This window comes from Kogia breviceps, chromosome 10, assembly GCF_026419965.1.
Source record: "Kogia breviceps isolate mKogBre1 chromosome 10, mKogBre1 haplotype 1, whole genome shotgun sequence".
Lineage (NCBI taxonomy): Eukaryota > Metazoa > Chordata > Mammalia > Artiodactyla > Physeteridae > Kogia > Kogia breviceps.
This window is the reverse complement of record NC_081319.1, coordinates 20,777,300-20,803,072: the sequence shown is the minus strand read 5'-3', so window position 1 is coordinate 20,803,072 and position 25,773 is coordinate 20,777,300. Positions and strand designations below refer to the sequence as shown.

Sequence of the window (25,773 nt, the reverse complement as noted above, 5' to 3'; positions counted from 1 at the left end):
GAGTAATTTTGGAGTGAATATTTTGTCAAGTGTTACTCTTTTTCTGTTTCGAGTGCTAATTAAGATTTTATATTCTTTGCCCTAAATAGGGATTTTTTTAAAAAAGATATTACTGAAAACAGTTAAAATTTCTAGATAATAATAATTGCAACAGGAAACATTTATTAAGGCAGTACTACATAGCATTCATTAAGGGATTTGTGTGCCTTATTTCATTCATTATTTTATTTAATCCTCGCAAAATCCCTAAGAGGTAGGGCTTTAGTGTATAAATGATGCAAAAGACATTTTAAAAAATCTCCCATTTTAATAAATGGGTAATTTAAAAAATTATTGTTATTCCTCTTTTATGGATATGGTAACTAAGGCAGAGAGGTTTAATTATTTGTTGATGTCACAGAGCTGGCAAGATAAGCAATAGAAAACCATATTTAGGAAAATCAGGAAGTCCTTTCTTTTTGACTTACGACAAGGGTTTAGGCTTTTTAAATACTTTTGGGTAGTATAAGTACCAATAGCATTAGAGGTAGGCCTCATGGGGAACTCACAAAGTGTGTGTAGGACAGGGCTTGCCAGGGTGAATCAGAAGAAAAGACAGTATAAAGAAAACCAGGGAAAGAAGAAATGGGTTGTCAAACTAGCTTGTCTTCTACCCTCTTTCCTGAAGACTGGGGTCGAGTTCAGTGTTAACATTCTGATCCAAATGCTTCTTTCCGTAATAATTTTTACTTCCTGTATCATAGAAAAATTTCCCCATGACAAAGTTCACCTTTTCTTTAAACTATTCTGTGTTAGTAAACATTTTAGATATCTTCAAGGAATTTAGATAGCATGTAGGAGTAGTTATTTGGCTAGACCTGGCTATAACAAAGGAAATCATACAATTTATTTTTAAATGTGGAAATCTGGGCGCCATTAAGACACCTCTCTTCTTGGCTCTTCCTATGGTGGCACTATATTTGGTGGTGATGAGTAGTATGCAGTATAAAATGTCAAAAAAATAAGCGTATGATAAAAATGCCTAGATGCAATCAAGCTGACTTATTTTTAATTCCACGACTAATGACTTAAATCCTGTCAGCTCTTGATTTTCCATTAGGTGGAATACTACTCTGCGATCTGCTTATATTTGCCCAGGCTCATTTGATAGTTTGGTGCAATTTAGGATACCCCAAAATGCAGATGAAGGGTTTCATGAGGGAACTAAATCTGTGTTTTTTGGCTTTCCCACAGCAGTTCCGAGGAGCATCCTGGGGCCTCCAAGCCTCCAGTAAGCTCCTCCAGTATGACATCACGCATCTCGCTACGCCAGCAACTCATGCGCGAGCAGATGCAGGAACAGGAACGCAGGGAGAGGCAGCAGAGGCTGCAGGCGGCCCGCTTCATGCAGCAGAGAGTGCCCGTGAGTCAGACACCAGCCATAAACGTCAGTGTGCCCACCACCCTCCCCTCTGCCACCCAGGTGCCGATGGAAGTCCTTAAGGTACGTGAGTGTCACTCCTGTCGGTTGGGCCAAGCCTTCTTCTTCTTCTTCACCATTTTCCACTTTCTAGGTGTTTTATTTATCTCATCGTGTATTTGGTTATACTGACCCATGTGAACCATGCTCATAAATGTCAACTCCGTTGATTTCTACATGGCTTCGTATTTCCAGAGAAGGATGCCAACTAAGTGTAAATTTAATAGTAACCCTCACTAAATGAGGGAAGAGTGTTGATGTTTTGTGAGAAATGACAGGGAGGAGTAGATGTTTGTTATAATGTTATCTTCCCATCTTTCTTTGGGGAAGTTTCAAAATGTACAAGTTATCTGAAATGAGCTTCTTCTAGTAGCTGGTATACATTTTTTCCCTAAATACGTTCCATGGCCATTCTTTAGTTTTCTTCTTTCTTGAGTCAATAATCTGGGCTGTAGAATCTGATTCTTTTAGAAAGTCTCTTCAGATATAAAACGGTAGAAGCGCTTTCTACGCTTTAATAACCAGACTGCATAATCCTTTAACTGAAGTGAGTTGTCTGTTTTGGGTCCCTTTGATTTCTTGCTAGAGTAGAAACTGCAGGAGCTTGTTAGCATCATTCTATTGGGGACATATAGCTTCCTAATTACCACGGGAAATTGTAACGAGTCTAAGAATAGAATTCCATCTCACACACCGGTCCTCTACATCACATTGGGAGCTACTCCTTGTTTAAAGATAAACATTCCAAGATATTTAAAAAAAAAAAGAAATTAGGTTAGATTGAATTTTTCATTATCATGTCAACAGAGTGCTATTTAAAAAATTAAAATTTGAGAAAAAAAGCAAATTGAGCAATCTTACTAATGAAGAAAAATGTGTCTTAAGTCAAATTGGCAGTACATATTTTTTATTATTTAAATTTAGAAAGATATAGCACATTATTTAGATGTTTATGTCAAATGTGTGTTTAAAAAAGAGTATTGAAAAATAAAATAAAATAATAAGCACAGAAAAAAAAAAAGATAAACATTCCAACTCTTCAATATGACTGATGCAAGTAAAGTTAAAAGAAAAGTAAGGGGCCTTCCTTATTTTTAAATATTTTTAATCCCATCACCTAATTATTTCATTCGGAAGTGTCCCAAGTATTACTGTTCATTAAACAATGTGAACTTCACCCGCTGGTGATTGATTGTTGGCCATTGTATTCATTTCTGTGCTCAGAAAAAGGACATCTCCCACTATTTAAAGTTTACTATGAAAGCAGATGGAGAGGATGCTGTGTTTTAATTGGGAAGCAATCTGTGATTCTTACCAGGAAGTAGGAAAGGGATTCTTTAAAAACAAATTTTAAGTCACTTGTTTTCTTATTTGCAGAGACTCTTAAAACGTAGTGATGAAGTACTGAAACTCTTTCATAGAGAAACCAGTTAAAATTCTGTGAGGGTGGAAAAGATCCCAATGGTTTAGCATAAAATTTGACTCTAATGTGATTGAAGTTCTGGATATTGCCACAATTAATGGATATTGTATGCATACCCCCCCCCCCCCCCCAAGTAAAGGCAAAGTTTTCCCTTGGAAATAGATTTTACATTAAATCTTTCTGTTCTGCTTGGGTGAAAATTGACAATCACTAGGTTTTTATAGATCTAAGATTTATTTAATATTTAAATTGTCTGGTGTTCACAAGAATCATAATTGTTTTGCCTATACCTTAGATTATTTAAAGTTGTATGAATTAAGTAATAATAAAATAAAATGTGGAGAAATATGTCTGTTTTACTTACTATAATAGTCTATTTTTTTAACCTGAAGGACAAATTTTGGAAGAGATGACATGGACTTGTGTTAGTAGTGGTTTATGTCTAATTCAAAGGTAATTCTTGATATTATATTAAAATATATTAGCTGAAATCTATATTCCTATTAAGGCAGTTATATCCAGTGGAAGAGAAATTACCCAAATATGTTGCAAAGTCATTTCCATATCATTTTAAAAAGGGACATTGTTTTAAAAAGTTTTTATTACTTAGAATATGTAATCGTGAAATGATTAAAATTTAAATCTATACTAATTGGTTTGAATAATATAAAGGGACATTGTTTTAAAAAGTTTTTATTACTTAGAATATGTAATCGTGAAATGATTAAAATTTAAATCTATACTAATTGGTTTGAATAATATACCCGTTTTTCCTTATATGTTACTATGTCCTGGTAACACTGGCCTTAGCTGCAACCCTCAATTTAGTCCTAAGTTAAAGCACGAATAAATTGTTAGAACGGGGAGACCTAATCTACATAAAAATGAACAAGTGGTAAATTTATATTTCATAGTGAATTAGTTTAATCTCTACTTAACTTGTGCATTTTTATACTTCATTTATATAAAGTAGTGAAGTGTGTCATATAAATGAAAAGAAAGAAGTGTAGGCATAGCAATGCTGATAGGTTTGGTAGCTATTTAGACAGATTTTAGTATCCTTAGGTAGGTGGAAGATCAAATAAAAATATATGATTTCATATAAGATGGCATTCTAAGAGATGCAAATTACATTTTAAAGGAGAGTATCATAAATGATTATTTCAAATACTTAGTACTTTATGAAAATACATTGCATATTTTCAAAAGTTTTATGTATGAAAATATTATGAATTATTTATTACGGAAAGGTAAGTGAGATAAATGTTTTTTTCTTTTCTCTTTTATAGTTTTTAAATCATAAGCATATTATTATGAAGTAAATGGTTAATAGAAAAACAGTTAATTTGCTTAATCTTGGCCCATTTTTCTATGAATATACCTTTTCAAGGCGTAACACCGAGTGTACTGATTTATACATAATGATACAGATTATTTTGAATAAATATCCTTTCTAATAGTATAGTCTGAGTAAGTTCATCATTTAATTTTTCAAGATTTAAATTGCTAAAATAGAACATACCTGCTTCTCAGTGGAGGTAGATGTGTACAGTCAGACATGCTAGCGTGTGCTGGAGATCCTGGGCAAATCTCTCCTTCTCCCACTGGTTTACAAGAACTTGATAGAAAATCACACACACAAACTCATGTTACCAACATTTTGCTGCCAGTGGGTTGAATGACTGATTTTGAAAAGCTAAATTAGTGTTTTCTGGTTAATCCCTTTTCTTTTGTAGAGTTATGCTTAAAATATGAAGCTTTATAAAAACTTGTTTTAAATTGTTGACAGCTTCTAGTAAATTTAGGACTAATCTTTGGAATTCATAGGGATTGGAAATTTGCATTACTTATTCCTCACATGGTCGTCGTTCAGCCTATAAATTCATGAAGCTTTGCAGGATTAGCCTCTGGTTTCTACATTGATTTAATTAATTTATGGCTTTATTCATACTATTGATTTTTATGTTAGGCGACATGGAATGATTAATCATATTGCTATGTATTTGCATATTGGAGATATCCTTTAGGTTTCTTAATAACAGCCCTATCCAACTGGGTATTGTAATTTAAGGATGCTTCTTTGTCGTAAATGAACCAGTTCCTGGAGCGCATAACGCATTTTCCACAGTAGTGAACAGACTCTGTATGTCAAACTGCAACTGAACAAAGTATGTCATTAAAAACCAATAATGGAAGCGGTTTCTTCCACAGGTGGGTTTTTGACTTGCAAGCCTGAGGTTTGAAATTTGATCTATAGCTTCTTTCGGACAAAAGCAGAGGAACCAGGGAAAGGCCTTGTGGACACATGTGAGGTCCTGTGGCTGAAGAAGCACCACATACTAACCACTGCATTTTTGTCCACACAGCCATCAAGCATGCATTTTCACTGTCTCATCTCTCTAGCTCTGATTGATTATAGAAACACCTGGTTGCTCTAATCTTGGGCTGGCAGGTTCATCAGAATTCCTCCCCCTGCATGGACTCTGACAGTGTATACCTTGAAAACATTAGTTTATAGTTTGAAAACATTTCTCTCTTTAGAAATATATAGGAAATTGCAAAGGATTTCCCTCTCTACCTCCCTTCCTTCCTTTCTTCGCCTTGGAATTCAAAAATTTAAAGGCAAGGTGTTTTCTCTGGAGTAAATTGTATAATGAATTTTTCTTTCTCCTGAGGAGAAAGGTTATATGAATTTAAAAGAAAAAATTATGTATTTTTGGTAATTTTAGGATATTTTCTTTTAAGTAGTGTGAAGGAATTTATTTTAAAATTTTTCCTTTTTTCCGAATCATCTCAGGTAATCCAAGGAATTAGGCAGATTACTGCAGAGTGAGAAAGGATGCTTGCTGTTCATCAGATAACGAAACACATTTTGCCAGGGCCCTCTATATTGTAAACTAAATTTACGTTGGCATTTATTTGGTGGCTGTCTCATGGTGTGGTATCCCATTTAGATGGTGATTCTAACAAGTCAAGATGGTTGCATGTCCTGTTTTCTTGTCACCATGTCCGACAACCAACATTCCATGAGATTTCACTGATGAGGGAAAGGGTAGGTGATTGAGTTGCTGGCCTTTCTCTGTAATTTATGAAATCTACCTGATGTTGAATTGTCAAGGTGTGGATTATGCTTTAGGTATAATACAGAAATAGGAAGAAGGTGTGTGGAGTTACAGGTGAGTTGGCGGGTTACAAATTAGAAGAAGGGATGGCTCCCACACCCTATTATGCATTTGATTTTCTTCCTGGTTTAGGCAGGAATACAGAACCTTAATAGCATCACATTGGCCAAAAGAAGCAAGAACAGATGCAGCATGTCTCAGGTCGGCTTGCCTTGGTCCCCTTAGTTAGGGAACCTTGCTGGAGATGCTGACCCTATAAGAAAGGATATCTGAGTATTCTTCTAATCCCATAGTCCATGAGCCATCATATATTTTTGTTACCTGTCAGTGTGACTTACGCAAACATTCAGTGAGCTTTGATTTCAGAATTGTTTATAAACTTCGGTGTCCTTTTCTTTTTGAATCAAACACGGTGTTTTCAAGGCCACATCTTCTCTCAGGGACAAAGGGATTCAGTTTCCATGTACCACAAACATCTTTTCATCTTCCTAGAGACCTTGTTTCCCTATAAGGTCTTTGAATCTCTCAGTCATATTACTTTGATGTGTTCAGTGTCACATATAAGGTAATTTTCTTTCCCTTTAAAACTTATTTTTATTGGAACTCCACTCAATACTCTGTAATGACCTATACGGGAAAAGAATCTAAAAAAGAGTGGATATATGTATAACTGATTCACTTTGCTGTACACCTGAAACTAACACATTGTAAATCATCTATATTCCAATTAAAAAAATAAAATTAAAATTATAGACAATACTTGGGACCGATTTAAGCAGTGTGGAAGGAGAATCCAGCAGGACACTCTTCCTCTCTTCCTCCACCTCTTCCCTTTCTCGAGCTCCTAGGAGGGAAGCTGTTGTTAACAGTTTAGGGTGCAGCCTTCCTGACTTCTGCTGCTTTCCAACTTACAGTTCCCTTTTGTGGGAGCGAGGTCTGAAGAAATGTATTAGGCAGTTTAGATCAGGTAGACGTAAACCCTATCTCTCTTTGTTCACCTTTTCAAATGCCATGAAAGAAATAGCTTCTTCTCTTTCTGGGTTGTCTGTACTTCAGAGAATACTGCTTTAAACTCCCTGTTCCTTAGGCAGAATGGGAACGTCTTACCCTGCGAATGGGAAGCACTTAGATCATTCTGGTGGTCCAAGTGTGCGCCAGTTTGCCTGGGCAGCAACTGGTGGCCCATTTGCTTCCCATGCAAATGGGCGTGCATACCTCCATGGGTAAGGGGTTAGTCGTCTCAGGGCTGTCACAAGAAAGCGCCCAGTCGAGCTGTCTTGCATTGGTGAAATCTACCTCTAACTTAACCCAGGCTAAGTAGGGCACGCATCTCAGTAAATGTGCATTGATTAATTTCAGATGTCTTTTTCTTCCTGCACTGCTTTTAGTAACTAGGAGCTAGTAATGAAATGCTGGCTGAAGAAAGTCATCTTTGCTTAGATTTTTAGGTCTGGTCCACTTGAGAGAGCAGCTCTGTGGGGAGCAACTATCTAAAACAAAATAGTCAACCTTGACATAGCTAAGCCTATGAATTAATTCCACTTTTCTGGAAACATCATTGAAACATCAGCTGTCATTCCATGCTCACTTGTTAATATTGGCACACAAACTGGAGATGATATCTCCCACTAAGAGCACATGGCCATTTTTATGTGGCCAAGGGGGTACCATAGAATCGAGGTGGTGTGATCTCCTCAGGTAGTTGATCGGATCTGCTGTGCTCAGTGGACACCTGAGCCACGTAGGTTTAGGAGGGTCACCTTCTCTTTAGGGACGAGGATCTTTATTATCTTCTCAAAGAGCTCCTTTGCCGTCCCTGAAGTCACCTTGTGGGTTTACATGAGGAGCAGTTTACAAAAGAAGCCATACTGATAGGTGCAGTCCCTTCTCGTTTACACCGTTCTCATAATCCTATAACTAGAGGTCAGGGTAGCATCTTAAGGAGAGTACTAAGGTCTGGGGCCTAGGAGTGAGGACTGAAAATTGGACTGAGCCTCTGTTTTTATCTGGCGTTGAATGGTCATTTCTTTCCAGTGTGATGAAAAGAACATCACATTGAAGAATGCCTGTGACCTATAGCACATGCATTCTTAACAGGGGTTATTGTTCCCCAAGGGTGCAAAAATTGGCTCTTGAAGGCCACAAAAATCTAAGATGTTATAATGGTTTGTGATCCTCTAAAGGGCCATAGTACATAAGCAGATATACAGTATATGTACCTGTTACAATGTCCTGTGGTTGGGGATGAGGGGAGAGGTAGTTAGGGGGAAAAAAAAGGTCGAAAGAGGCTGCTTAGGGGAGGTGATGATGGAGAAAAGGAGACTTGAGAAGCATTCATGTTTCTATGCTGAATCTTTCTTAACTCCTCTCTTTGTGTTGTATTTAGAGAATACTTAGGCTCTTATAGATGTGCCACCTGCCTTCCAGCTAGTCTGTACCTCCTGGAGAACTGTTAGAAAATAGTAGTCATGGTTGGCATGTCCAGCACTGGGCAGTTATTATTAATGTCCCCATTTCACAGATGTGAGAACTGAGGCGAAGGGGTCAAGTAGCTCATTGGAAGTCGATGAAGCAAGTGGTACAGTCAGGATTTGAACTCACTCAGTTGGAGTCCGTGGCCCCAATTTCGTAACCATTGGTGGTAGTTCCTCTCCTAGAGTGAATGACCTGAGAAACTTTAGGAGGCAGAAGTAGCAGTGTTTAGTTTCTCAACTGACACGGTAACCTGGGACCTGTAGCAAATGTTTATTAGAGATCTTCAGGCCATAGCTTAAAATTTCTATAGGAATTACTGGTATAACTGTGGTACTACCTAAAGCAACTTCGAGGAGGACAGATGATGACTGCACAGACATTAATTACTGGCTGTGTTAGGTTGTAAGCTGAACCCTTCATATCTTTTGTCTTATGTATCCCTCTAGAAGCCTTGTGAGATAAGTACGATAAGCCTGATCTTCTTCAGGAGGAAACGGATGCATAGAGAGAGATAAGTCACTGAAGTCACACAGTTAGACTCCTCAGCCTACTTTACTTACTTATAACCACATACCCTGCTTCCTCTATGTTTTCTACATAGCTCAAGGATAGCCTCTACACATTTCTAAAAAAATCACCAGTAACAGACTATGGTAGAGCAAAGTGGGAGGTTGAAGAGAAACTACAGAGGAGTCTCACAGGCTTAATGGAAGGATACTTGATCTTAAGCATTTGAAATTAGTAAGGGGCCATCCATATTGAATAATTAAAGTGTACCCCTGACTCTCCACGATATGCCAGATGGAAGACCTGGATGCGTTCTTGCTGTATAAAAAGACCGCCTAGCGACATTGACCACTATGGTAATTTATGGTTTAGTTATAGTCATCATTATTGGTCAAAAAGCGCTACAGTGAAAGTTTCTGTAACAACATCCAAAAATCATAACTCAAGATGACTTATGTTCTAGAAATCCTATTGGCCCAGGCCATTACAATTCATATGCTTTATAGTTCTATACATTTCAATAATAACATTTGTATTGTTGTAAATGATTTTTGAAATACTCGATTTGGTAGACTTAGCACATGTTTTTTAATATGAATTTTCTCCTGAGATTATGATTGCGTTAGAATTTTTCTTTCCCTGCCCCAGTGCAGTATGTATTATAACTTTTGCTGTATTTTAGCACTTAAAGATGGAACTTTAGTTCTGGTTCTTTTTCTGTTTGCTTTTAAGTTAATAATGTCAGCTGTCATAAATCTTATATTACTGTATGAAAAGGTCATGAATCTTCTTCACAATGTTACCTACATAATCCCAACAATTAAAAGAAGGGCTTAGATTTGAAAGACCACCTTCTGTAGGTATGCTCTTGAACAATAGAGATTGTGGACATGTGTAAGCAAAATCTAATTTTAACATTGCCCTAGTAAAATAAGTGGGTGGGATCTGTGTTTAAAAATATGTAAAGTGGTACAGTGGCTTTGCACAAGGTTAGAGCTGCAATCAGTACTAGTATATTGGCTCTTGCCCTGAATATGTCTCTTGTTATTGACTTCTTTGAGCATCAGTCTAAACTTTAAGGAAAATTTAGCTCCCAACAATACACTCGTCTTTTAGACCTCGTTTATAAAGTTAGATGTTTTTGCCTATTAATTTATAACTTTGCAAAAATGAGATGAATCGAAATTGGAGCAGATAAAATAGGAGGTTATTAAAGTAGAGAATGGTCCTAGAAAAAGAACTGTTGTAATCACTGTTTTAAAAACCAGAGAATATTCTAGAAAAGGACCTAGATGAATCTATACCAAACTGTTCTTACTCATTACCTCTGGAATGGGTTTGGGGATTGGAGATGGTGGTGGTCAAAGGCTTTGTTTTATTTTTTTTACCAGGAGAGCATATGCATACGTTTTTCATATAATTAAATGGGCATCTCTTAATGCGTTTTATTAGGAGTCTTAGCAAAGTTTTTTTCACCTGTAACTCTTTTGAGCAGCCGAACTCTTCCATCAGGTGAGTTTACTAGATGTGTGCGCATTATGTAAATCTAATGGTCTTCTTTACAGGAAAGATGGCAAGGTGTAAGGGTCCTGAAAATTAAAAATGAATAAAAGGATTTGAATTACCAGGTTATGAATAACTTTTTTTTTGGAATTTTTGAATTTTATTTATTTTTTTATACAGCAGGTTCTTATGTGAATAACTTTTAAAAGTTGTTAAGAGGCCCAATGTGAAAAGCAAGATTCAGATTTCTACTACCTTACCACCAGGCATAGCTTTGTTGTAATCTCCCCTGTTGGCCCTGAGTTTTGTATAATTAAAATTTAGGAGCTAGAAATTTTGTTGAGACTTAATTAGAAGTGACAAACCAGAGACATTCCTGCTGGTTAGGAAAGGCTTAAGAAATTCTTATTGGCTAAATTACAAATATGTAACATTTTTTCAGAACACTGCATGGTAGTTCAGACTGCCTAAAGGTGACAAGATTAGCTCTGTTTTTCTAGTGAAGTAGTAAAAATTAGATTAATAAGTACCAGGCAAAGAACCTTTTCTTTTTTTCAAAAGGAATCTTACCTTGAGTACTTCTGGCTGTGGAAATCGGTGCCTTAATTAGCCACATGTTCTTTTTACCTCCTGGGAAATAAGTACGGGATAAAATTGGGGATCAAGACGTAGACGCACATTGACTTAGCACACGCCGCTAAGTAATTCATCAAGGAATGTTGGTAATTAGTCCTGCCTCTTTCAACTCTTGGCTTATTTCATAAAACCGGTTGATTTAAAATAATTCCTGCTGATTTATTACCAACACGTTTCAAGACTGAGACTTGGCTCTTAAACAAAAGCAATATTGTGCAGTGATGAAAACTCGCCCTCTTGTTTTTGTGTTTTTACACATTCTGAAGGGCATCTATAGTCCCCTATTAACTTTGTTGCATTTTCTTTTACCCCATTCAGCATTTTCTTGGGCTTTCTTTTGTCTCTTGGTGAAGAGTGAGGGGGAGCAAATTAGAAAAAAAAAAAATTCCAAGCTCTTGGAGGTTTTGGATGTGAGGTGCTTGTCAAAGTGTATTGACTCAGTGTGATTTGATGGAATTTAATTTGAATCCTTCGTCTGGTAAGACAGGCTGTCGTGATGGCCTTTGGTCCTCCTGCATTAAGTGTTTGGTGATATTAATGACAGCCAGGTTAATCTTAAAAGATTGAATTTATGAGAAGTACAGAACCTTATGACTTCAGCCTTGTAGCCTTGGTATCCAAACACTGCCCTAAATTATTCTTTGGATGCCAAATTCCCCTTAATGCCAACTGATGTGCTTCATTATGCTTTGAGATGCGACCGTAATCAGCATCCTTGTTGAAAAACCTGGGATTAGATTAGATGACTCAGAATTGGAGCGTATGAAGCAGATAGTCTCCAATACTTAACTGGGTGAACTTAGGCACATTTCCTGTTCTTTCTGGTTCTCCGTGTCCTCATCTGTGAAATGGAAGTAATAGTGTCTGGCCTGGAGAATTTTTGTGAGGGTTAAATGAGATAATTCATGTAAAGCAGCACTATCCAATAGAAATAGAATGTGAGCCACATATCTAAATTTAAATTTTCTAGTTAGTCACATTAAAAACAGTAAAAAGAAACAGGTGAAATCAATTTTAACAATGTATTTTATTTAATTCAGTGTATCCAAAATGTCATTTCAATATGTCATCACTGCAAGAATTACCAAGTTTTTGCATTCTCTATTTTTCCCGTATTAAGTCTTTCATACTAAGTCTTCAAACTCAGGTATGTATTTTACACCTATAGGGACATCTCCATTTAGACTCTAAAGTTTCGTTGAATTACTCAATCTGTGTTTAGATATTATGAGATTTACAGTTGAAAAGGTAGATTAATATCTACCTATCAGATTGTTTCAAACACGTTTAAAAGATTTCCAGTAACTAAGTTGAGTATAAGTCTTTAAATTCAAGTGTAAATGAAGTAAGAAGTTCATTTCCTCAGTCACACTGGCCCCATTTCCAGGGCTCAGTAGCACATGTAGCCTGTGGCCTCTGTATTAGCGCAGATCAGAAGCATTTAGCACAATGCTGGGTTGATGGAAAGTGCTCAGTAAAGGATTCTGCTTTGTTGTTGTTAATAATGAAAAATATAAATACAGTAATTATTATTATCAAATCCAAATTCCCATCTTCATTTGCTGCCCTTACACCTACCCAACACGACTGCTTTCCTACTGCCTTCCTCCCCACCAAGGAAGACCCCAAATTGTTTAGTCATCATTTTCTTTGTCACAACCCTTTGGAGCCCGGGTTAGTTGACATATCTTATGTATGGTTAATATTTCCTGTCAAAACACCCGTTCCCAGGAGGGCACAGCAGGGTCACCCTTGGTAATGTGGCATTTGGACCCACCTCTGCCAACAGACTTCCATTCAGGCCTGAGCAGTGACAGCTCTTAACTCATTAGTCACACATCTTACTCATACTCTCAATCCAGTTTCTTCTCAAACCTACACATATCACACTTAAATAGCACCTGTGCAGCATGTTAAAGATGACTAAAGCCTGAGGAACATATAAGCATCTCATCGATGTTCGTGGTGCAAAAAAGACATTGAAGGGAAAGGAGATCAGTTAATCCTAGTTCTTCTTTAAATATGTATTCAGTAGTAGCTGAACGAACATGTTGGACATTGAAACCTACTCTTTTAAAGGAGTTTTGTATATAATTTTTATTTGTGCTAATGTTGCTAAGGCAATTTCTTCCCTCAGTTAACTTGCAGTATATTTTTAGGAATTTTCAGCACAGCTGATAATTCCATGAAACGGTTTTTCCTCCTTTGCTTGTTTACCAGGCACCGAAGTTTTCTGTTTTATACTAGTTTTTGACCATTTATTAAACCAGTAATAGTACACCTAAAATGACATTTATATTTTATTAGATACCTTGTCATTCTTAATGTAAACAATGAGTTGATTATATTAGAATTAGTAAACTACGTTTGAAAGATTTAATGTGTTCTTCATAGAAACACTAAGAGCCTGTAGCGTTGCATTTTTGTTCAGTTGCAACAAACGAGAAAACCAAGGGAGTAAAAATATTAACCATGCCATAAGTTCCAGAAAGAAAAATCTTTCTATTGTTAGATTTTATGATTTCCTGAGTTTGGAGTTACATATTTTCTCGATGTTTATTACTTATTTTATTATCATCTTAAAAATAATATAAGTTAATAAATATGCACACCATTATAAACTTGATTTCAGTTTTCCCAGTAGCTTTCCAAATTTATATTAAAATCATATACCTAAACAATTTTTTCAACTCATTAATTGGCATAACATTGATAGAATTCATAATACAACGTTAAGAGTGTGAGACATTGTGCGCATTTACACTGACACTTAGGACCACTGACATAGACGGGGAGGAAAGACAGAACATTCTGGAAGGACATTTAATTGTGATGTAAAATCCTCATTCAGCTTGACCTGAAGCTTAGGTGTGTAGAACTTAACTCCAAAAGGTGTTTCTGGAAAAGTTTTCTGTAGCTCAGTGGTTCTCAAAATGTGGTCTGGGGCCTGCAGCCCCTGCATTACCTGGGAGCTCTTTACAAATGCAAATTCCCTGGGTTCACCTCAAACCTACTGAGCCAGAAACCCTGGGGGTGGAGCCCACTAATTTGTTTTAGCCAGCCCTCTGGAAGATTCTAATGCAGGCTCATGTTTGAGAATCAGTGTTGTAGAAACCTGGAAGTTAATTTGTAAGAAACGTAAGTAAAATTGGGAAATGCTAGTGCAAATAAGGTCAACCTCTTAGACCTAAAGTAAACGTATAAAGAGTTATGGAAATCTCCAGCAGTGGTACAATTGGTAGGCACTTTGTTTGAGGAGAAGAGGGGGTGAGGAAGACAAGCAAAGGAAATGTTGCTTTCAGGTAAAATCGATCAGTGGAAGTTGCAAAATATCCAATAGCTCTATAGAGTCTTTTGGTACATCTCATTATATGCGGATGCTTATGCAAAGTTGATAAAAACAGATTAATCCTGCCAAATCTTGGGGAGATGAGTTGGGGATAAAACAATAATAAGAAACTAAAATTATACAGTAGTTCCCACTTTAAGTCACAGAAACCACTGTGCCTTTGTAGGAACTCTGAGGGATCAGTGCATCCATTTGTCCGCAAACTTTTATAAATTAAATATCCACCTTACTTACATATACATCTCTTTTTCAAATAAATGTTGATGCTGTTGCAATGAACAAAGTACAAATTAATACCAAGGCCATATATTTCATTTTATTCCTTATCTTTACACATTTTCTTAACAAAAACTAAAAGCACAAATCCTAATCAAACAGGGCCTGGAAATATTTGACTTATAAAAAAGGTTAAGAGCTACTTCTTTTTAGGAAACTTTTTCTTAAACTATCAAGTGTTATTTCAATTCTACTTCTACAATCTACTTTCCTCTTTTTCAAATTGGATTTAGTTCATGGTAACACAGAATGCCCTTTTCAGAGTCCCAAGGACCCTAACATCTATCCTTTTGCAAGCAGCAGACCTTTGATGGTCAGTCTCTGACATCAAAGGTCTTCACTGAAGTGGCCATAGTCTTGGCTTGGCCTTTTACACTGGAGCATTGACATCAGCAGAAAGTGTTTTTCTTTCTTTTTCTTTTTCAGTATTAGTTTTCTGCTGGAAGGCAGTAGTATATCCAGTGCATGAGGCCAGCTTGCCCCCGGGTTGGAATAAAACAAATGTTCATTTTTGGAAGCTCTACGGCAAGACCAACTCTTTTTGATGCTGGAGTCCTTAATTTGCACACCCAGCATGCGGACCCAAGTACAGCCTTAGAAGAGGCATGGCTCACATAGGAGCCATGAAGTGCCCTTTTCTTCCACCAGAAGACATGGATTATCTTCTTACCTCCCTCCTAGTAAGAGAAGAAAACCAGAAATAACTCAGAAGATGCCTCTTGTGAGCTTCTGCACTGATTATGAACCTTGTTTCCTAGACCTACTTTGCTTTTCTGTTAGGGTTTCCACTTGTCAATTACAATTCATTCAGAAAACTCTTGCCCCTACGTGTCTGAGTATGTGTCACACCTGCCCTCTGGTTGCAGCATACATGTTTAAGGGCATAAGCTCTAGAGTAAGATGCGCAGTTGCCCAAATCCTTTCTGGACCTCAGCGCCCTTGTCTGCGTGACAAGGATAACAAAAGTCCCTAGCTCAAAGGGTTACTATGAGAAATAAGTGACATGTTGCTTGCAAAGTACTTAGCACTGTGTCTAGCACAATACTTATTAATGTTGATCACTGCCATCAGCGTTTCAACCAGAATCACACCAAGTCCATGATGATTGAAGCACACAATGGGTTCTTGAGAAATGATCAAAACGTTAATGTTTTGGCCAAAGGTGAGGGAATTTGACTCTACATACAATCCAGGATTAATTTCTCTAGATGTGTATGGAATATATAAAGATTCATTTAACCAATAACTATTGAGTTACATTTCAGCAGCAAGGAATTTTTATTCTTAAAAATCACCTGACTATGCAGTTTCCCTTAACAGTGACTTTTTTTTTGGAGGGGGGGAGTGTGATGCTTGGCCACAGTTTTTAACTTCTCCCCAAATTATGCCCATTACTTAAAATTCTTAGAATTTGTTGTGATGATGTACAGCCCAATTAGGCAACAATTAAATCCCTACCTATAGAAAACTCTGAGGAAAATGGTAAAAATTGGGGCTAATTTTCAAAAAACATTAATAGGTGTCAGAGGCTGTCAGAATGCTCTGATTCTGAAATTAAACCTTACCTTATAGGTTGGGAAGTCAGCAATTTTGGATCTGGAACTCTGGTTAAAAACAAGTGACCATATACAATTTTATTAGCTGTTCACTTTTGTAAGCATTATTATTTTTAGGCAATTAGCGATTCAAAGTACATTTAATCACAGCCTCTCATCTCCGAGCCCCAGGGCCCACTTTGTAGAGCCAGTCAAGTGATGGGGGGGATCATTATCTATGTTCAGAAAGTTTTCATCGCTAACCAAATTGCATAATTATTTTTATATAGTCTGCAAGTGCTTTGACTCATATGCTCTGGGATTACCTGACTTTTTTTTTTTTTTTTTTTTTTCGGTACGCGGGCCTCTCACTGTTGTGGCCTCTCCCGTTGCGGAGCATAGGCTCCGGACGCGCAGGCTCAGTGGCCACGGCTCACGGGCCCAGCCGCTCCGCGGCACGTGGGATCCTCCCGGACCGGGGCTCGAACCCGCGTCCCCTGCATCGGCAGGCGGACTCTCAACCACTGCGCCACCAGGGAAGCCCCTGACTTCTTCTTTACATGATCTGCCCCCTTTTTTTTTTTTCCTAGTTTAACATCCTGCTGCCCTACTCCTATTGCTTGTAATTTATATGAAATTTTGATCTTTTTTTAGTTTTTACATTTCAGAAACGTGTCACCTTGAGTATTCTGTACTCACTAGTAACTACTTGCTGACCTTATTTTTGCTATTAAACCATTTATCTTATTTCCATAATTCGTACTACCTTGAGATAAGACAAAAGGCCATTCCCTTCAACCTATCAGTACTTTAACGTCCCTTCAACGTTCACTACTTAACAGTTGATACTACAGCCCTGAAATCAAGCATCCATGCATAGTATCCATGCCCAGGCATGGACCCGTATTATGACCTTGGAGAAGTTGCCTTTCTGGGCCCCAGTTTCCCCATCTGACTAGCTGGTCTCAGAGTTCCCCCCTAACTGACATTTAGTAAACCATCTCTACTTTTTCCTTGAGAGGTAACCACCTACAGATTACTAAAATTTCATTCATGATAAGATAAAGAGGACAAAGGACTTTAAAAGCCCTTGAAAGAAATGTTAGGATTGTTTTAAATATTAGATACACAGAACAGTTGTCATGATAAACAGCATCCAGCATATATATTGCTTAGAGTTCCACGATAGGTTAAGTTTCTCCCTGAGGGTGGCAAAAGGTGGTTTGGAAAACCTCTTTTATTGTTATTTAGTTGTTTTATTATTTTGTCTTTGTGTGTTTTGATAATAATAATATTAGTAATACTGGCTATCACTTATTGCATCTCTGAGACTTTACTGAAGACCTTTTAAGCAGAGACTGAGCACAGAATTTTTAGGAATAGATGATGAGGAAGTTGACCAAACTGCCGTGAGTTTTTTATACAGACATCTTAAAATCCATATTAAATATTTAATTCTCAGGTTTACTAAATCTCTAACATGAAAATTTATTTCTGACATAATTTGTGGCCATAGAATGTTCTATAGCTTTTAGTTCTTTTCCTTATTAAGAAGAAAAGGGATTGAGGCTAAGGGTGTTTATGATTGATGAGTGAGTGTGAAGGCAGGAGCACATGACTCACTTCTATATATTTTTTGTTAATTTTCCTTTAGTTTACATGCTAATACTCATTTTAATGAGAGAGAGAGAGAGAGAACTGACATGTTTTCTCTCAAAGGCTTTCCTTTTTCTTCAGTTTTTCCTGTTTTCCCGCCTTGGAGTACACCTTTGTAGATGTTAATCTCCCTCCCTGTCTCCTTCCCTGCTTTGCTTTCTGCTTTCCTCCCTCCCTTCCTCCTTCCTTTCTTTCCTTCCTCCCTTCCTCCCTTCTTTCTTCTTTCCTTCTCTCTTTCCTTAAGTGCACAAATCTGGAATTACACAGCTTGCCTTTGAATCCCAGCTCTGTCATTAGGTAATCTTGGGCAGGTAATTTAGTCTCTAGTCTAAACCTTAGTTTCCTCATCTATAAAATGGGTATAGTATCAGTACATCTTATTCCGGTGTAGTGTGTTTTTTTTTAATGTGAACACCTCCAAACTTAATGGCAAATAGAGAACTCATGCTGTAACATGGAATTCCTTTTGTTCCTTTTCCACAGCATGTAAATGTTTGAGGCAGTCAAGGGCAAGATTTATGATATTTAAAGAGAAATCCTTAGCCATAGATGAAGACTTTACAATAAGCCAAATATCTACAAAGCATCCACCCCTGCTGCAGGTTTAGTGGCATCTAGGCTTCAAGAGCTGCTTGCCTTCCCATGGTGCTCTGCTCCTGCAGAAGATTTGAGTTCAGAGGAAGAGCTGTAGAGACACGATGAATTAACACAATGCACTCACAACGAAGGCTATATCCAGGATCAGGTTTTAATTTTTAAAGAAGTGATCTACATTAGAAGCACTTACCATACAAGATCTACCTCTTGAAGGGTGGAAGCAGGAGACTCAGGGTTGAAAACTGTCCGTGAAGCTGGCTGCAAATGCCAGTAGAAATTTAACCAGCTCGTGTTGAATTAGAATATACTGGTGGTTGTTATTCATGCTCTGGTTACAAAGATCCAGAGGTCGAGAGGGGTTGCCCCTAACCTTCTCTTTTCCAATATGCCTTGTTACACATAGTGCATGATTCGGCAGAACGGGACATTTTCTTAGGACTGTATAGATGGAGTTAGAGCAGAGACACCTGAATCCACTTCAGAGTTCTGCTAATCTAATGAATTAATGTATGTGAAGTACACAGCACAGCCAGTGAGGTGGTTGCCTTTGCGTGGAGTCTTGAAGGACAAGTAGGAAAGCACTGCACGAATGTTAGCTAGTGCCCTTAAAGCCTTCGAGCGCTGCAGTGTTTCCTTCTCCGACAATGAAGGCAGTCGGGCTGCCTTGCGGGGTGGTGCTGTGGGCACATAGAGGGACTGTAGTTCTGCCTCAGTAGGCAAGAAAAGTATCCCTGGAGTGGTTCCTCTTGAGTGGAACCGTGACGAACAAGTAGGGTCATTCCGGAAGGACTAGGAGAAAGGAGCGTGGCATGAGGAGAGGAAGGAACCCAGAGTGCACGTTCTAGATTCTGGCGTGACGCAGTGAAATGCAAGATAGTAGAAGGTGAGACCGAGGGAGCGTTGGTGGGTGACGCTGGTCGTGTGAGCAGCAGCCAGGTGATAAAGGGCCTGTGCGTGACCCTGAGGAGTGTGGATCCAGTGTAGCGGGTGTTGGGTAGCCACTGATGACATGTGTTTTTGTTTGTTTCCATGTGTTTGTTCATTTATTTCCATTTTAGAGGAGGACAGGGACGGTCAGGTGGATATCTCTGGGAGCTGGTGGAGGTGGGAGATCTATCAGTTTTAGAGGAATATGATCGGAGGCAGGGAGGGTGTCAAACTAATTGGGGGAATCAGTTATGAAAGAATTGACTCTAGAAGTCTTAGGAGACATAAGAAAGCATTAGTTAAAAAAAAAAATTAAAGGGTGAAGTGAATGGAAACTTACTAGATAAAAAGTAGAAGAAAATTGAACATAGAGATGAAGAAATCGGTCTACACCTGGCATTGGCAAACCATGTCCGCAGGCCAGGTTCTGCCTACTGCCTATTTTGTAAAGTTTTATTAGAATACGGCCATGGTCACTCATTTTCACATGGTCTGTGGCAGCTTTTACACTATGATGGAGGGTCGAGTAGTGCAACAGAGAATTCATGGCCCACTAAGCTGAAAATACTTACTCTCTGGGTCTTTCTAGAAGAAGTTTGCTGACTGCTAGTCTCTGTACATGGTTAGTAAGTGGTAGACCTAGGCTTCAAATCTTCCAGAGTGGGGATTATATCTCTTTTGTTCACCTCTGATGGTGAGCATTTTACATTGTATCCAATATGGAGATACATCAGAAATACATCTACACAGTGGAACTGCTCCTATAGTACATTGTATCCAATATGTAGTAAGCCCTCATTAAAAAACAAACTCTTATTGAATGAATAAATGAACGAACAAACTAGCAAAGCCAAATCTACTTGATTTTTAGCTTGTGCTATTCACCATTATTCTGTACTAATTCTTAAAAAGAATTAAGCGGGAGTTAATATAAAAAACATATATTTTATTGAGTGCCAGCAATGTCCAGGCATTGTTCTTGGTGTGAGGATTTTTATGGGCCCTTGTCAATCTCACTACTAACAGAGGAGGCAAGCGCTAATCAGATCGTCACAGAAATGATGTATAGCTGCGGTGTCCACAGGTATCAGATAAGAGAAGGGGCACAGTGCTCTGGGAGCTGGGAGGATTTGATATAGTCAGAAAAGACTCTCCTATATTTACCTGGCCCGTGGTCTGTATAGATTTCAATTTGGCAGAGAGAACTACAGGTGCAAAGGCCCTGTGGCAGCGGAGAGGCAACGAAGAACAAAGAGAAGGCTGGCCATGCTGAGGGTGAGACTGGAGAGATGGGCAAAGGTTTTGTGATCAAGATACGGGAATCCATCTGCTCCTAGAGCCAAGTCTGAACTTGAGCCACACATTTGGGCCTCAGTAGTAGAGTATGAGGTCACCAGAGAGAGTGTTGTGAGAGAAGATGTGGGCCTTGAGAAGAACTCTGGAGCACATCACTAGAGAAGGACAAAGTATGGAGAACCTATGAAGAGATGCAAAAGCTAGGAACAAAAATTGCAGAACTTGATGTGATAGAAAAGTTCGGAGGTGGGAGAACAGCTGATCAATTGTAGGCATGACATGTGTGTCCAAGAAGTGAAGGATTGAGATGTGTCCATTAGATTGTTCCATTGGGAGGTCACTGTGACCTTTGAAAGAGTAGATTGAGGGGAAGGAAGGAGGAAAGTTGGAGCTGCCGATCTGTAGAATGAATGAACAGAGAGGAAAGGGAAATGAGTATATATTCATTCATTTATTGAACAGATAGTTATTGAGCATCCATGTATGAGGGATCCAGTGTTGATTAAAACCAGACATAGACCTTGTTCTCCTCCCCAGGATTCTCCTCTCCAGACCCCTTGCCCTTTGCTTCCATGGTTGGCTGACCCCTGTCTCGACACACCCACTCCTTCTTTGCTATTAATACCTTTAGGCAGCTAGATCTAGCCTGGTTGGCCAGGAGACATTGTGACTCTTTGGGGCAACTTGGGGAGGCTTACTGTAAAGTGGGGGAGATGGACCCTTAGTCACACAGTTTTCACAGCACCACCCCAAAAGGTGAATGGACAATTTAAAACTCAAGTGTGTGCTATGAAGGAAAGAAAGAAGTTTCTGTGGGAACGTACAGCAAAAGGCAGGGGAAGAGTTTGTGTAGGGAAGAATTCTCTGAACGTGATCCTGGAGCTGAAGGAAGCGTAGGTGTTAACTCTGTGAAGTCTGTGGAGGGGGTGACATTTCAGGGTGTAAAGAAAAGCATGTGGCCAGGGAGGGCCCTGCAGTGCCAGAGGGTTTGGCAGCTCCAGGAAGTAATAAGTCTGGGTGGCTGTGGGCAGAGAGTGAGAGTGAGAATTGTAGAGTCCAAGGCAAGAGCCAGAGCCCCCAGGTCCGTGCAGACCATCTTCAGGATTCATGTCTTTATCCCAGGAGCAGTGGGAAGCCATGGAAAGGTATTGGCCAGGGTCACAAGACTTAAGTTTTAGGAAGTAGTGTCTGCTGTTTGTAGAGAGAGCGTGAGCCTGTTATTCCTTTCTGAACCATCGTGGGCGGGTGATCTTGCGAAGAATTCTCATCTCGAGGGGGTGTCCGTCCATCCTCTGAGAGTGTGCGCACCAAAGCTCTTCAAGGGAAACACCAGCTCCCATACAATCTCTGCTACTTTGGCCTGGCAGCATGAAAGTTTCTCCTGAAGTCACTTGGAGAAAATTCACCTGAGGAGAATAATGTCCTTGTTGACTTTGTAAATTCAGGAGACCTGAATTTCTGGATCAACCAATTGCAGGCAAAAAAAAAAAAAAAAAAATGCAGGTGACTTGGGACAGAAATGATTTTAAGGGCCACTGGCTTTATTTAGGCTTGAGTTACCTCTGGGTGGTACCTCTCCTTGGGGCCTACCTGGGGACATGACAGTAAAGCAGACACGTGTTTTCAGAGACTTTCCCATTTCTGTAGTCCTGTTTTTAGATCTGATGAATCAAGAAAGCCTTGCTGAGAGTGAGTAACTTACATGATTTCCCCCAAGAAGTCTAAATGTATGTTAAGAGGACTTGACTTCTGCTGGCATGGGGCTGGGGGGTGGGGGTGGCGGAGGTGATGGATTTTCAGAGAAAATAATGGCTGGCAGTGATGGAGGCTTTCTCTGCTACCCTTCCGATTGTAGTGGGTGGGTGGCCCCTTCCTCTGCTCCCAGTTAAGGCTCACCTCACCCAGCCCTGTTGCACCTGGTTTATTTTTGCCTCAATGATAAATAACCTTTCTCCCCCAAATTTAAAAATGTGATACTTCCCGGTCTTGTTCTTCCCTATCTTCTCCTGTTTCTAAACCCTTTCTGTCTCTCTCGCTCTCTTTTTCCAAGAGTTCCTCCTTAATCAGTTTTGCATAATATATGTGGTACCATTACTTGAATTTCTTTTCATCCTTCCTGGTGCTGTTTATCCAAACACCTCCCACAGCTTTGTTCTCTGTGCTTAGACTGATGGACTTATGAGGTGACATTGACTAGTGACCTTCTTTTGGGGCTCGAGTTGGCAAAAGCTGATAGAAGAGGATAAAGAGTGGATGGAAACATGCAGCCAGCTCTTTCTTCATTAAGGAAGAAGCAGCTTATATGAATATAAGAGGAAGTTATGTTGTGAATATTTGGGGAATATTTGACTAGATAATTTGTTCAAGAACAAAAGTAACATAATTAAGGCAAATAAAGGATGAGGGGCAATGCTCCCTAAGGGAAAAATGCAATAGATGGACAGAGTATTGATTAAAAGTGATTATACGGTGTCTACTTTGGAGATATTACTTTGTGCAAGTCCTGTATTTGTTACTATTAAAATAAGAAGAATTTGCCTGGGAATACCTTCACAGGAAAAGTGGGTTTAAAATATGTTAAGCACTGGAAGTCCCCCTTTGCACATCTCCCCAGAAAAGTTGTTTCAATTCAAAAGAAGAAGAAGAAGGAAAATAAAAAACCTGTGAGGATGGAATGACGTGTGTGAATCGATTCATGTGTTGATGGATGAAGGTGCTACAGTGTAACTTTATGTGTATAACTTGGGTTTTGATTGTAATTTCAAGCAGCATACTCCCAGATAAGCTAGATAAAAGGAATTGCTCTTTAACTGTTAGCAGTGATATGAACCAAAGGGATTTTTAAAAAATTTATGGTCAATTAATCTTTTTTTTGTTCTTTTTTATACAATTTTTAAAGTTGAAACTCTATTTACAGTTATTAAAAAATACTGGCTATATTCCCTGTGTTGTACCATACATCCTTGAGACTATCTTACACCCAGTAGTTTGTACCTCCTATTTCCTACCCCTCTACTGCCCCCCTCCCCATAACCGTTAGTTTGTTTTTTATATCTGTGAGTCTGCTTCTTTTTTGTCATATTGACTAGTGTGTTGTATTTTTTCAATTCCACATATAAGTGGTATCATACAGTATTTGTGTTTCTTTGTCTGACTTATTTCACTTAGCATAATGCCCTCCAAGTCTATCCATGTTGCTGCAGTTGACAGACTTTGTTCTTTTTCATGGCTAAGTAGTACTCCATTGTGTGTGTGTGTGTGTGTGTGTGTGTGTGTGTGTGTGTGTGTGTGTGTGTGTGTGTAACCACATCCTCTTTATCGAGTCATGTGTTGACGGACACTTAGGTTGCTTCTGTGTCTTGGCAATTGTAAATAATGCTGCTATGAGAATCAAAGTGATTTTTTAAAATCTAGTATATCTTCCGTAATATTTTGCTTCTGTGTTAAAATTAGTAATATTTAGCTTCAATTAGAGCATTTTCCCCTAAATATGAGTAGTCTGCTATTAATAATACAAGTGTTCTGGCTCTTTTTTAAATTATGTTTTTATAACAGTTTTTACAATTTCCATTTTGTCAAGGTTTAGATAAATTTCATGGGTTTGAGCACAGCTTTCTATTTACAAACCCAAGTTTTTAGCCATTATGCCATTGATACTACTATTCATCCTCCATCCCTCTTCCATGGTTCAAATTTCTTTATGAATGCCTTTGTCGGCGTGCACTTAGAATGAATAGTGCATGAGCCCTTGGAGGTTAGCTATTGCTCAATTTTTTTCTCCCAGTGGCTCATGGTCTAATCACCATGTTTTGAGATAGGACAGTTGGTCCTATTTTATGAGTTGCTCCATACTTCTTTATAGGTTGTAACCAGATGAAGAAACTGATTATTATCATAGTAAACTGTGAAAACAGGTATTTAACATGTCACCACCTGTCTCATTCAGACAGTTGCAGAAAAACTTGGGCGGCACTTCGAGTTTCCGAGATATATTATGTTTTGAGTATAGCTTCCTATCCTATGTCATTAAGAGCTCATGGTGTAGGCAGTTAACTGACCTGTTTATCCCAGCGTAAGTCTATCTTGCAAATGCACATGCTACAGACTTGGTGTTGGCCCCTCTGTGCCTGCATGGGGGTAGTAGAAGGAAATGGAGCCCTGGCCCAGTCTGGAAAGGTTAGGGGAAGTGGTAGAAATGCCATTTGCATTAGAACTGTTTGCTTTGCATTGGAAATTGAGATGTGGCCCCCATCCAGCTGGCAGTGAAGAGGGGGCCTGGCTCGTAGATTTTGTCCCCCATGCCTGGTGAAAAAAGTGGATAGGTGGCCATCGGTGAAATTGAAACCTTTTACAGCAGAGTCATAATATCTAATAGGAAGAAATACTTTCGTGTTTTGTGGTTGTTCCTTTTTCTAATTTTTTCTTTTGTTTCTCCAGTGATAGGTTATTTCTTGTGCATCCTCAATCTTTCCGTTTATATAAACTTATGAGCCTTCCATACTTAATATATTTATTCTTAAAGTTCAGTTTTAACTTCATGAGGACATGGATCTTGGCTTATTGCTGGGGCCTCAGCAAACAAAATAGTACTGGGACATACTGTGGGCTCAATAAATGTTCATTGAAAGGAATTGCAGTTTAATCCATGACTCACTCTTCATCTCTTGATTTTTCTGTTTGAGTGAACTAGCTGTCCAGTGGGCTTGTGAGGATGATTTATAATTTCCTCCAAATGAAGGGTGAAACAGAGAGCTCATAGGTTATTCTGGTATAAAATAGACCCCTTTGAAAACCAGCCTGAGGCTTTTTTTTTTTTTTTTTAAAAACATAGGACACACTGGTTTGATCTTCTGACAAAAATACTACTTCTAATTACTGTGCAGTCTTTGTTACACTTATAACCTCTGGAACACTGAAATGGCAACACATTCAAGTCTTTGTCTTTAACCATCTTTGCCTTTTGAGTTGGTTATTGGCAGTTCATTTTTAGCTGGAATTGCATCTGTAACATT

The 25,773-nt window shown here is 38.6% G+C and overlaps 1 protein-coding gene across 39 annotated transcripts in view; it reads left to right on the top strand.

Annotated features, from left to right (window-relative positions):
- MITF (melanocyte inducing transcription factor) overlaps positions 1–25,773 on the top strand; it is a 226,937-nt gene that overhangs the window by 137,134 nt on the left and 64,030 nt on the right. For 31 of the 39 annotated variants that reach the window (XM_067043645.1, XM_067043663.1, XM_059077850.2 and 28 more), the window contains one exon: positions 1,234–1,483. In XM_067043645.1, coding sequence (XP_066899746.1) covers positions 1,234–1,483 — 250 coding nt within the window. The remainder of the gene's footprint in view (positions 1–1,233; positions 1,484–25,773) is intronic. The other 8 variants (XM_067043643.1, XM_067043664.1, XM_067043646.1 and 5 more) reach the window with 1 other exon arrangement.